Below are 12,416 nucleotides of genomic sequence, written 5' to 3' on the forward strand. Positions count from 1 at the left end.
GGCTATCTTGAGAGTAAAAAGTTTGGGGGAAAAACAAGGAACAGACATTCAATGGAGAATATGGGCCATCTATAGAAGGAGAAACAGTGGTCAACTTGAATTTAATGGACACTGCACTCATCACTTTGTTTCTTGGTGACACTTATAATAATAAATATGCTAGTTCATATTTCTATCAGGATATTTCACTTGAATAGCAAATGTGTTCCCATGTTTTCCTCTTGAACAAATTTAAAAGGACATATTTATTTTGGATACCACATATAAACACAGGGTTGGATATCACATATAAACAAAGGGTTTCAGTTTATTTAAAGTCTTTATTTCCAACAGATGTTACAGCTTACTAGTCGTAAAAATCATCAAAATCATCAGCGGATGTGTTATAGTTTCTAGGACGCAAAGCAGCTTCAATTTCTGAGTTACTGTCATCAGACTCTCCCCAGAAGGCTGGAAAAGAAAAGCAGACAGCTATTTAACATTTTCTGCATATGAGTTTGTAGAACAGCACTCCACTGTCAAAAAAAGTTTATGAAACAGCACAGCGGGACTGGTTAATTAGAGCCCTGGCCTGCAAGAGATCTAACAGGGATACCACATAATGTACCTTACCAGACACACACAGAATGAATGTAGGTACTGTAAAAATCAAAATATTTCAGTGTATTCTATGCATTGTTATGGAAATTCCTTTGCAGACTATTTCTTTTCTCTTGTGCCCGATTTTTTACTATAGGATAGGGATTTAAAATCAGGCTTTACAAGGAAACATGGCTGCTGGGGGTTTCCATCAGGCCTGATACTAACTAGCTTCCTCTGTTCTTTCTAAGAGCAGAGAGAAGGGGGAGGCATGGTAGAGGAATAAGCAGTGATGCTAAGCCTAAGGGACGTGGAAACACATCATTTATTTTGAGAGGTGATCTTATGAGCCATGTGGAGGGGAATGGGAGAGTGCCACAGGGAAAAGATGAAGCAGTAAAACATATATTAACAAGTGGGTGCTGGCAGGGCACAAAAGGGACTAAATTCTGCTCTGAAAGACTGTGTAGAACTAGAACTCACTTTACATTGTCCCAGTGAAGACTAAAGAAGTAGGGATATTGATCCATCAACTCCCGTTTCCTGGTTGAGAGTTCTCAACTCAGGGCATCAACTCTCTGCACTTGGGCTGCCCTGTGAAGGCTAGACATGCTGCATCTTGTGGCCAGAGAAAGCCTTTAGACAGAGATTCATGGCTGCTTGATATAGAAGGCAGCAGGCATGTCCATGAACTGGAGCTGAAATAACCTCTGGACCAACTGTTAGGATGTGGTAAGGTCACCAACAGTGAGTACCACTACTCTGACAATCTGCATGACTACTGATAACTTCTCACGTCTTGAGAAGTCCTCAGATCCCACCCTATAGGCACTGCAAGGATGCAGGCACACTTCACAATCCTCACATAAGGATGTAGAAGACTAATACATATCATAAACAACGTTTTGATTAAAATTAAAAATAAAAAAATTTTTGTCCAGTTATTTCTCTTACCATTTGACTTTATATTGGTCATAATTTTCTTTTTGTTTTCATGCCTGTGAAATAAAGAAAGAGTCTGAAAACAAATGACATAAAAGTTTTACAGAGTACATTAGGGAAGAAGCACTATTATTCATTAGAAGGCCAGAAACTTCATATACTTCTCAGATTTTTTAAAACACAAAGAAAATGTCAAGACTTATTGTGGCCAGAGCTATTTGCTGATGCTTTGGTGGTATACTGTTACTCCAACAGCATCACCAGTGACCTTTGCATGTTCCTCTCAGCAGGCTCTGCCCAGGTCCCCTCTGCCCTGATGTGCCATGTGTACATTGAGCACAGTGGGTTCTTGCTGGAGGGTGATCACCTGGGAGGGTAGGCAGAGGATGATTTCTATCCAACAGTCCTCTTAAAACACTAATGTATAAAGTTTTATTGCTTTTAGGTAAACACAAAGGGAACTACCTGAAGTAAGGAATTCAAGATGTTACAATGCAAACAGATGTTAGTGAGGAAGTTAAAATATGTATCTCTCTACTGCCAGTGACAGCAATGCTAACTAAACTAACTAAAGGAGGTCACCAACAAACATGTGGTAGAAAAATGCAAGCATGATAGACACATGTTTAGGTTTCTATGTATCAAATACATAAAAATGCTAGAATTGGTGGCATCTAGTTAGCACCCAATGACTTGTCTGCTGAAAACGAGGAACCTGGCTCTGTGGGATGGGATTTCTTACTGTGCCTTTTTTTTTTTTTTTAAATTTTTTTATTGTTGGTTGTTCAAAACATTACATAGTTCTTGATATATCATATTTCACACTTTGATTCAAGTGGGTTATGAACTCCCATTTTTACCCTGTATACAAATTGCAGAATCACATCAGTTACACATCCATTGATTTACATATTGCCATACTAGTGTCTGTTGTATTCTGCTGCCTTTCCTATCCTCTACTATCCCCCCTCCCCTCCCCTCCCCTCTTCTCTCTCTACCCCCTCTACTGTCATTCATTTCTACCCCTTGTATTATTTTCCCCTTTCCCCTCACTTCCTCTTGTATGAAATTTTGTATAACCCTGAGGGTCTCCTTCCATTTCCATGCAATTTCCCTTCTCTCTCCCTTTCCCTCCCACCTCTCATCCCAGTTTAATGTTAATCTTCTTCTCATGCTCTTCGTCCCTACTCTGTTCTTAGTTACTCTCCTTATATCAAAGAAGACATTTGGCATTTGTTTTTTAGGGATTGGCTAGCTTCACTTAGCATAATCTGCTCTAATGCCATCCATTTCCCTGCAAATTCTATGATTTTGTCATTTTTTAATGCAGAGTAATACTCCATTGTGTATAAATGCCACATTTTTTTTTATCCATTCGTCTATTGAAGGGCATCTATCTTACTGTGCCTTTTTAGGAGCTTTTGCAATTTTAATGAATTCTGAAGTCCACACTCGGAGCAGTGTTTAATTTTTATTATACTTAAATCCTTGAAGGCCTGTGTAGAATGGACAAGTGGTCAAAGGAGATATTAGGAAAGAGTGAGTTACTGTCTCTATTTGGGGCCACCATCGCTCTTCTCATGGCTGGGACACTGTTCCTCTTGATGCAGGAAACCTTAAAAATTAATAGTTTCCTTCCCCTTGGGCCAAGCCTGGTTAACTTATGGTTTAAAAATCTGCCTTTTGTCATAGCTGCCATAATTTACTTATTTTTTTCTTTCAGTAAAATAAACTCCAATGAGGTAAAATTTTATAGGCTCAGTAACTATCAATACTCCCTTGAAATTTTGTGCCTGTTATTTGTTATAATCAAATAGTACCTGTGTTGTTTCTCCACGAAAGCAGAAAACCCCTATCACTCTCAGAAAGGACCTAGCAGCTAACCAGTAGTCAAGCTACTATTAAAGTGGGCAACCATGAAGGGAGCTTAAAAGAATTTGTATTATAAAAAGTGCATACACGTGTGTGTGTGTGTGTGTGCGCGCGCGCGCGCAGACATGCAGACAATAAATGTGACTGTGGGTTGAGTCACTATTTATCCTTCTCCCATTACCTGAAGACATTGGGCTAGGTGCTTAAGGGGAGGGGTGGATTACAAAAATACCTGTAGGCATTCAAATATGCAAAATTTCCAGGCATGGTTCAAATAATAAGCCTCAGGGGGAGAAGGCAAGTTTGCTGCTGCCTGGGAGAACTGGGAACTCAGTGTTGAGGGATGGGTAAGGGACTGCAGGATCCCCAAGGAGGCAAGGTGCCTCTGGACTCAGACTCAAAAGATGGTGAAGATATATCTCAAGACAAGGGAGGAGGAGGCAGTAGGGAGCCTTGATACAGGATCAAGGGCACAGAGGCAGGCAAGCTCAGGCCAGGTTCCTAGAATCTGGGCCACTTTTCTGAGCTCCAGAAATGTGTCCAGTGTCCAGCTGATAGTACCATTTGGCCTCTTCCAAAGCACCTTGTGGTCAATATTCCCATCTATGAACAAACTCACCATCCTTCCAGTGTGATCCCCCTCCCTTGCCAAACCAGGTTTTCCTCTCATCTCAGTAAATGATCCATAACCTTCCATTTCCTCCCAAGTACACCCAATCAGCCTATATGTCCTGCCAAGTTGACCTCCCAATACTTTTCAGGTCTTCATCATTTCCCTGCATACTGCCCCCACACTGATAAATGAATTGATATCTCCTTTCTGGATCTCTGCAAAAGCCTCTTCACTCTGGCCACATTTACCTTGTCCTACTGTCTGTCATTCATTTTCTACTCAATAGCAAAAGTGAGTTCTTTGAAACACAAACCTGGCACTTCATTTCCTTGCATAAAACTCTTTAATGCCTTCACAGTGCTTTGGGCACAAAGACCTAAATGCTGAACAGTGCCTCCAAGACTGATCTCCCAAATGAGATTGGGTTCTCCCACTATAGTCTTTCCTATTCCTCACCCTACCCCATCAAACCACCAAGTACTCATCAAAGTTGCTGTTTTCCACCCATTTGTGTCACTAATTGTTTAGCCATTTTACACCCATTTGTGTCACTAATTGATTTCCCTGCTAGACTAGAAGCTCCATGATGGAAGCAACCATACCTGCTTAGCTTACCTGGGTAACCTGGTGCTTAGCACTTAGTAGGTGCTCAGGGTGGAATGAATAAATGAACCTCACTCAGCACCAGACTCTGATTAAAGGCACATTATCAATGTACAATGATATAATATTTGATTTGCATGTTTTTAATTAATATGTAGCTTTAGAATCACTTGTTCACTTTTTTTTTGGCTTTTATAAGCTGGCAAGTGGCAGGAGGTGGTAGTGGTGGGAAAGGGACCCAGAGAAGCCAAAAAAGAAAAGAAAAAGAAAAAGCCTTGCACAATGCTGCATAATGGCCAAGTGGAAATCATCTATGCAAGTTACTGTTCATAATCACACAACTCATCAAAAGCAAGTGAGCTAGCAATGCTGAGTGCTACCATGGAAGGTGACCCACAGAGCATGTCAGGGACTCTCTCATTCTGCACAGGGCATTCTAGGCTTACCATGTCTTTGTGAGGCCACTTGAACTTATATTTTCCGTTTGTCCTGTAGTTATACAATGTGACTTTGAGAACATTTAAGCCACAGGAATCCGGTGAACATCTCAGTAAAATATGAATTAATTACGCAATAGTTCTTAATTGTCTGATTTATTAGATTTTTTCAAGAGAAATATATTTCAGAACTACATGCACCACAGTTCACCCACTGAGAAAGGTGGAGGACGCTTTTAAGTGTTTTCTACTCCACTCTAACCTAAGCAGCAATTATTTTTTCCTTTGGGAATCCACCTCAAAGAGTCAATATGACACTGCAATTCAAGGTTGATTTTTATTAAGTACAATTCTTAGGGTCAACATTTCTTTCTCTGGGTCATACCTAACATGTAAAGCTATGGCAAGGCTGAAAAGAACAGAGGGAAAATTTCCCTTAGAGTGCTGGATAGAGCCAACTTGTTAGCTGCCATAGTCAATGAGAGAAAAACAACCAAATTTACTTCTGAAAGCAAAAGAAATGAATGAGTTAAAAGTTACAGACTAGGGGTTGGATTGTGGCTCAGCGGTAGAGCGTTCGCCTAGCATGTGCAAGGCCCTAGGTTTGATCCTCAGCACCACATATAAATAAATAAAATAAAGGCATTGTGTCCAACTACACCTAAAAAAAATTTAAAAAAAAGTTACAGACTAGGGGATATGGTCACCACACTCCATCATATATGCTTGGAATCTGATTGCCTAATATCTGCAAGTGTGAAAGTGACATGTCTGTCTTATATGGCAGAGGTTGGCAAAGGTTTTCTATAAATAATCAGATAGTAAGGAGTCAAGATGGTGGATCAGAGGCACCCAGCATTCTCCCGCTTTTCCATGAGATAGAGCCAAAACAATAGTCAAGTTCAGAAATCTGAACACATTAGGTGGGTGCTATGCCACTGAGTTACACTCTCAGCCTAGCTGAGAGGAACTGTATCTAACTCCAGCCATGACCCAGCCCTGCCCAACCTAAAGGATAGAGGGGACAAAAGTTCCAGGTCAATGATATGTCCACAAGTGGGTATAGATGGTGGGTAAGGGGTCCGATGTTCTACTCCTAGATAGTCACTCCCATAGAAATAGCAAAGAGAAATAACTATTGTGAACATTATACTTATGAGGGTTCTTAGCATTGGTTGCTCCTATACCATGTCAGATCTCACATCGGCAATAAGACTGAATGTGAGTGCCAAAGAGAGGGAGCTCTGATCCTGGCATTTGCCTTGCCACATGAACCACCAAGAACTGTACTAGTAGCTAAACAGAGGATAAAAAGCTTCAGGCCCTTCACTGTGACTGGAGCAGCTATTATCAGAATGAGTAATAGAGTCAGTATCAGCAGTACCCACTGAAACCCCTACTATGTAATAGGGGCTTTCACTCCTATTGTACAAGTAACCCCAAAGGGTATACCTCATATATACTATGGTCTACTCCACACTATACTAAATTATCAGAGGGATCTTACTCTTGCATGATCTATAGATAAAGTGGGACACTTGGGCTCTGATACAGTACACATTGTATCAAAAATCACTAATGACAGCTAAAGAAGCCACAGGGAGATTACACTGTGAAGCTTAACTGAAAATAAATTCTACAGAATAAACTGAGATCCCAACATACATGGCCAAGAGGTTGCTTATTAAGAAGGTCCTCAAGGGGCTGGGATTGTGGCTCGGCAGTAGAGCGCTCACCTAGCATGTTTGAGGCCCTGGGTTCAATCCTCAGAACCACATTAAAAAATAAATAAATAAAATAAAGATATTGTGTCCAACTAAAAAACAATTAAAAAAAGAAATAACTTAAAAAAAGAAGGTCCTCACATTCCAAAGACATCAAAATTGATGAAATGTTGCATAAAAAAATTAAAAGAATGTCTTTTGAAAGCTCAGTGAATTCCAAGAGAATACAGATAAATCAATGAATGAGTTACAGAAAGATAAAGAGGGATATGAATGAAAAATTCAATATAAAGATTTTGATAAAGAGTCAAACAGAAATCTTGGAAATCAAAAGCTCAAAAGTCAGATAAAAACTCAGTTGAAAGTTCACAAGCAGAATAGATCAGGCAGAACAAAGAATATCAGAGCTTCAAGACAAGTCTGATGAAATATCATTTTCAGGAAAGTATGAACACCACATACAGGATTACTGGGACAACATTAAAAGATCAAATGTATATATAATTGGAATACTTAAGAGAGAAGAGCTATTAGACTAAAGGCATAGAAAACTAATTCATTGAATAAATAGCAAAAACTTTCCCAAATTTTGGGAAAGACATGGACAGTAAAGTATAGGATACATTTAAAACCTCAAACAGCCATGACCAAAGAACCGCTCTACAACATATTACATTTAAATGGCTCAAACTACAGAACAAAGAAATAATATTAAAGTCTGCAATTCTCCAATTTAAAGATGTAGAATGGGTGACTAGATTAGAATCCAAGACTCAAGCTAGGTGCAGTGGCACAAGCCTGTAATCTCAGAGGCTTGGGAGGGTAAGGCAGGACTGCAAGTTCAAGGCTAGCCTCAGCAATTTAGCAAGGCCCCAAGCAACTTAGCAAGATCCTCTCTCAAAATATAGAATAAAAAGGGCTGGGGATGTGGCTATGTGGTTAAGTTCCCCACAGTTCAATCCCCGGTACAAAACAAACAAACAAACAAACAAACAAACAAACAGAAAACCCCAAGACCCAACAATATGCTGCCTACAAGAAACTCACCTCACCTGCAAAGACAAACATAGACTGAAAGTGAAAGGATGAAAAATGATACTCTAAGCAAATGGAATCTGAAAGCAAGTAGCTATGCCTGCATTTGACAAAACAGACTTTAAAGCAAAATCAGAAGAGACAAAGGTCGCTATATATTGATCAAGGGAATAATTTATCAAAAAGATAAAATAAAAAGAGTAGGGGGTATAGCTCAGTGGTGGAGCTGGGTTCAATCCCCAGTAATACAAAACAAAAAGAAAAAAAATCAAACTATAGATTGAATAAACTTAACAGACATCTGTAGGATATTCTACTCAATAGCTGTAGATATTCATTAGCATGTGGAACATAACCAAAACAGATCATATATTAGGCCAAAAAGCAAACCTGAAGAAATTTTTAAAAATTGAAACAATTTCTTGCATCATATCTGATTACAATGGAGTGAAACTACAAATAAATAGCAAGAGAAACTGCAGAAATTATACAAATTCATAAAGATGAAACAACACACTACTGAATGAACAGTGGGTCATTTTCAGAGGTGAGATTTAAAACTTCCTTGAATCAAAACAAAAATGGAAATACAATATACCAGAACCTATGAGACATGAAAGTAGTACTAAGAAGGAAATTTATAGTGGTAAGTGCCTACCTAAAGGGAAATGGGGACAAGGAGATAAATATCTCAAATAAATAATGTCGTTAGGTGTTTGAAATTAGGAAAACAAGAAAAAACTCAAATCCCAAATTAATAAAAGGAAAGAAATAATAAGAATAATACAAAGCATTGATGGAACAGAGTTGGTTCTTTGAAAAGATAAACAAAACTAACAAACCTTTAGCTAAACTACCTAAAAGTGATGTCAAGAACCAAATAAAATTATAAATGAAAAGGAAGACATTACAACAAATAGTACTGAAATTCAAAGGGTCATTGGGGAATACCTTGAAAAATTATATGGCAAAAAATTGTAAAACCTAGAAGAAACAAACTTCTTGATGCAAATAACCTATCAAGATTGAACCAAAGAGAATATAAATAACCTAAACAGATCAATAGGTCAACAAGTAATGTAACTGAAACAGTAATAAAAAGACTCCCCCAAAAGAAAAGCCCAGGACTAGCTAGATTCACTGCTGAATTTTACCAGATTTAAGCACTAACACAAATGTACCTCAAACTATTCCATAAAATATAAAGGAAAGGAACTTTTCAAATTCATTCTATGAAGCCAGTATTACCTTGCTACCAAAATCTGATAAGGACACAACAAAAAAGAGAGCTATAGACCAATATCCCTGATGAATATAGATTAATAAGAATTCTCACTAAAACACTTGCAATTTCAATTCAATGGCACATTAAAAAGATAATTCATCATGATCAAATTTATTTCATTCCAATGATGTAAGAGATGGTAAAACATATGCAAATAAAAAATTAATATACCACACAAATAGATTCAAGGATAAAAATCACATAATCATCTCAATGGATACAGAAAGTCTTTGATAAGATTTAACATCCCTTCATGACAAAAACTCTGAATAAATTAGGAATAGAAGGATCTTATCTCAATATAATTAATGCTATATATGACAAACCTATTGCCAACATCTTACTAATTGGGGAAAAAGACCAGGGTACCCACTCTCAACAACTCTTATTCAATATGGTACTAGAAATTTTAGCCAGAGCAATCAGGCAAGAGAAAGAAATAAAAGGTATACAAATAGGAAAGTCAAATTATCCCTGTTTGCTGATGATAAGATATTCACACAACGAAAGCCGAAACTATAGACACCTCTCACCCTATATAAAACTTTACTCAAAGTGGACCAAAGATATAAATGCTTGGAGAAATGCTTCAACATACTGGCACAGGTAACAATTTCTTGTATATGTCTCCAATAGCTCAAGAAAAAATAAGAAAAATGAATTAACAAGTGGAATTACATCAAATTAAACTAAGGAAACAAGAGGATGAAGAAGATAATTATTGAATGGGAGAAAATCTTAATCAGCAATTCATCTGATAAAGGATTAATATCCAGAACAAAAAATTTAAAAATAAAGACCCAAGTAATCCAATTTTAAAAATAGGCATACCACCTAAATAGAGACTTCTCAAAATAAGAACAATTGGCCAATAAATTTATGAAAAAAAGCTCAAATTTAGCCATCAGAGAAATACAAATTAAAACTACACTGAGGCCAGGCCTGGTGGCATGCCCCTGTAACACCTGTAACATCAGTAATTCTGGAGGCTGAAGTGGGGAGATATGAGTTGCCAACCTGAGCAACACAGTGAGACCCAATCTCAAAACAGCAGCAAAAAATAAAACAAGAAAACTACACTGAGATTATACCTCATCCCAGTTAGATGGCTATTTTATATATACAAATAAAATGCTGGCAAGGATGTAAAAAGAAAGGAATGCTTATACACCGTTGGTGGGAATGTAAGCTAGTACAGCCACTATGGAAAATAGAATGGAGGTTCCTCAAAAAACTAAAACTAGAATTACCATGATTCAGCTATACTACTCCTTGGTTTACATTATAAGAAAATGGAGTTAGTATATAAAAGAGACACCTGCATACCCTTGTTTATTGTGGCACTATTCATAATAGTCAAGATATAGAATCAGCCTTGTTGTCCAGCAACAGATGAATGGATTAAAAAATACAGCACATATATACACACATGCACACACATATAGGAATATTACTAAGCCATAAAAAGAATGAAAGCCTATCATTTGCAGGAAAATGGATGGAACTGGAGTACATCATATCAAGTGCAATAGTCAGACACAGGAAGAAAAGTATCCATATTTTCTATCATATGCATTAACAACAACAAAAAAGTAGAAGTAGAAGAGGGACTATTACGGTTTGGGAAGGGGGCAGAGAAAAGGGAAGGGAGAAGAGGGCAAGAAAAGGTAAAAAGGAGGGTGGTTGTGATCAGAGCATGACATATGCATGTGTGGAAATGTCACAGTGAAACTCACTGATTTGTACAGTTGTTGTTGTTAATTAAAGAAAGAAAAAAAAGAAAGAAAGAAAAGGAAGGAAAGAAAGGAAGAAAAACCAGAAAGTAAACAGTTCAGGTTTTGTGGGCCATATGGCCTGCCAATTCTGTGGTTGTAGCAAGAAATCAGCCATGGACAACAGGTAAACTAATGGATGTGGCTGTTTTCCAATGAAACTTCATTTTATAGATACTGGAATTTTAATTTCATATACTTTCAGGTATCATGAAACATTCTTTTCCTCCAACTACTTCAACATATAAAAATCAATTTTACCTTGTAGGCTATACAGAACCAAGTCTGGTCTTGGCTCAAGGACTGTTATTTGCTGAACCTGTTACGAGCACTGCCAATGTGTAACACACGTGCAGCAAAACAGACAGCCTGTCTTTCCCCTTCATGGCCTCTCAAGGGTAACTCTTGGAACCCAAAACAGACAACTTGAATTTTTTTTCCTTAAAAGTTTACAATTAGACTGGAGGACCTATTTCAAAACAAACCACAGACAATTGATTGAGTAAACTACAACATAACTGCTGGTTCTGCTTGTCTCATTATATTGGACAATTATCTCTGCAGAATTTCTCAGTGGCTTTGATAATTTTTCCCCCAGCTGTACCATGAACTACCACATACCCATCAGGGGGATGTTCAATGATTAACATCTTGCATACTTTCTTGTTTATCCATCAAACCATCCCATTTTCAGATGCATTTTGGTAACTTTTTGAGTTCTCCTGCTATGAATAAATCAGGCTAGAATGATGTAATTCAAAGCCACTTTCTTGGTTCTCACTCTTGTTAAACTTAAGAATTTAAGATCGGCCATAATCTTATAATAGCTTTCTTTAAAAGCAGCCCTGGCACAGATGAACATTCCTACCTAAGTAATCATAGTGGCAGAGCATATTAATGAAATTATGTGCATCAGTTGTTCACTTTCTATGAGCAAAAGGCTCATAGAAAAAGTCTACACAGTCAACATAAACACAAAATTAGATAGTAAAGATTATTGCAAGTACTAGGTTTTCCTTTGTGAAGCTGGCAAATGGAAAAAAAATGAGATGAAGAAAACCTAACACTAAGAAATCAATTCTTAAATTAAAACAGAGCATTTATGTACTGCAAATCCAGATCCTTCACTGTATGGGCATATTGAGCCCAAAGGGGTTGAGGGATATGTCCCAGGACACATGAAACATCCTAATAGAACAGAAATGGAACAAAATGGACTTATGGTATACTGACTCTTATAAAATGTATGTATAAGTTGCAAGCACCTGTTTTCACCTTTTCACCAGCCTTGTGAGAAGCAATACAATACCAGGGTGAAGGAAAACCTTGTGTCAGTTCCACAGGGACCCTGCCCCAATGTGGGACTGGTTGTGTTGAGTTGCTTTCAGGAACTAGGATGTATCTACTCTGTATCAAGACAGTCTTGGCTTCCAATATCCAACTCTGGTCACTTTGTGGTTATGGGCAAGTTCCCTACCTCTCTGAGCATCAGTCTTCTGGTCTGCAAAATGAGAATAGTAATTTCTTTCTTAATGTGTTCTGAGAAGTTAAAAG

At 37.8% G+C, this 12,416-nt stretch overlaps 1 protein-coding gene across 2 annotated transcripts in view; it reads right to left on the minus strand.

The window, feature by feature from the left end:
- Window positions 1-289: 289 nt before the first annotated feature.
- Window positions 290-12,416, minus strand: part of Kiz (kizuna centrosomal protein) — a 127,368-nt gene continuing 115,241 nt past the window's right edge. For both annotated transcript variants that reach the window (XM_071608689.1, XM_027953705.3), the window contains 2 exons: window positions 1,534-1,577; window positions 290-450 (listed from right to left, as the gene is read on the minus strand). In XM_071608689.1, coding sequence (XP_071464790.1) covers window positions 347-450; window positions 1,534-1,577 — 148 coding nt within the window. In that variant the 3' untranslated portion in view covers window positions 290-346. The remainder of the gene's footprint in view (window positions 451-1,533; window positions 1,578-12,416) is intronic.

This window comes from Marmota flaviventris, chromosome 2, assembly GCF_047511675.1.
Source record: "Marmota flaviventris isolate mMarFla1 chromosome 2, mMarFla1.hap1, whole genome shotgun sequence".
Classification (NCBI taxonomy): Eukaryota; Metazoa; Chordata; class Mammalia; order Rodentia; family Sciuridae; genus Marmota; species Marmota flaviventris.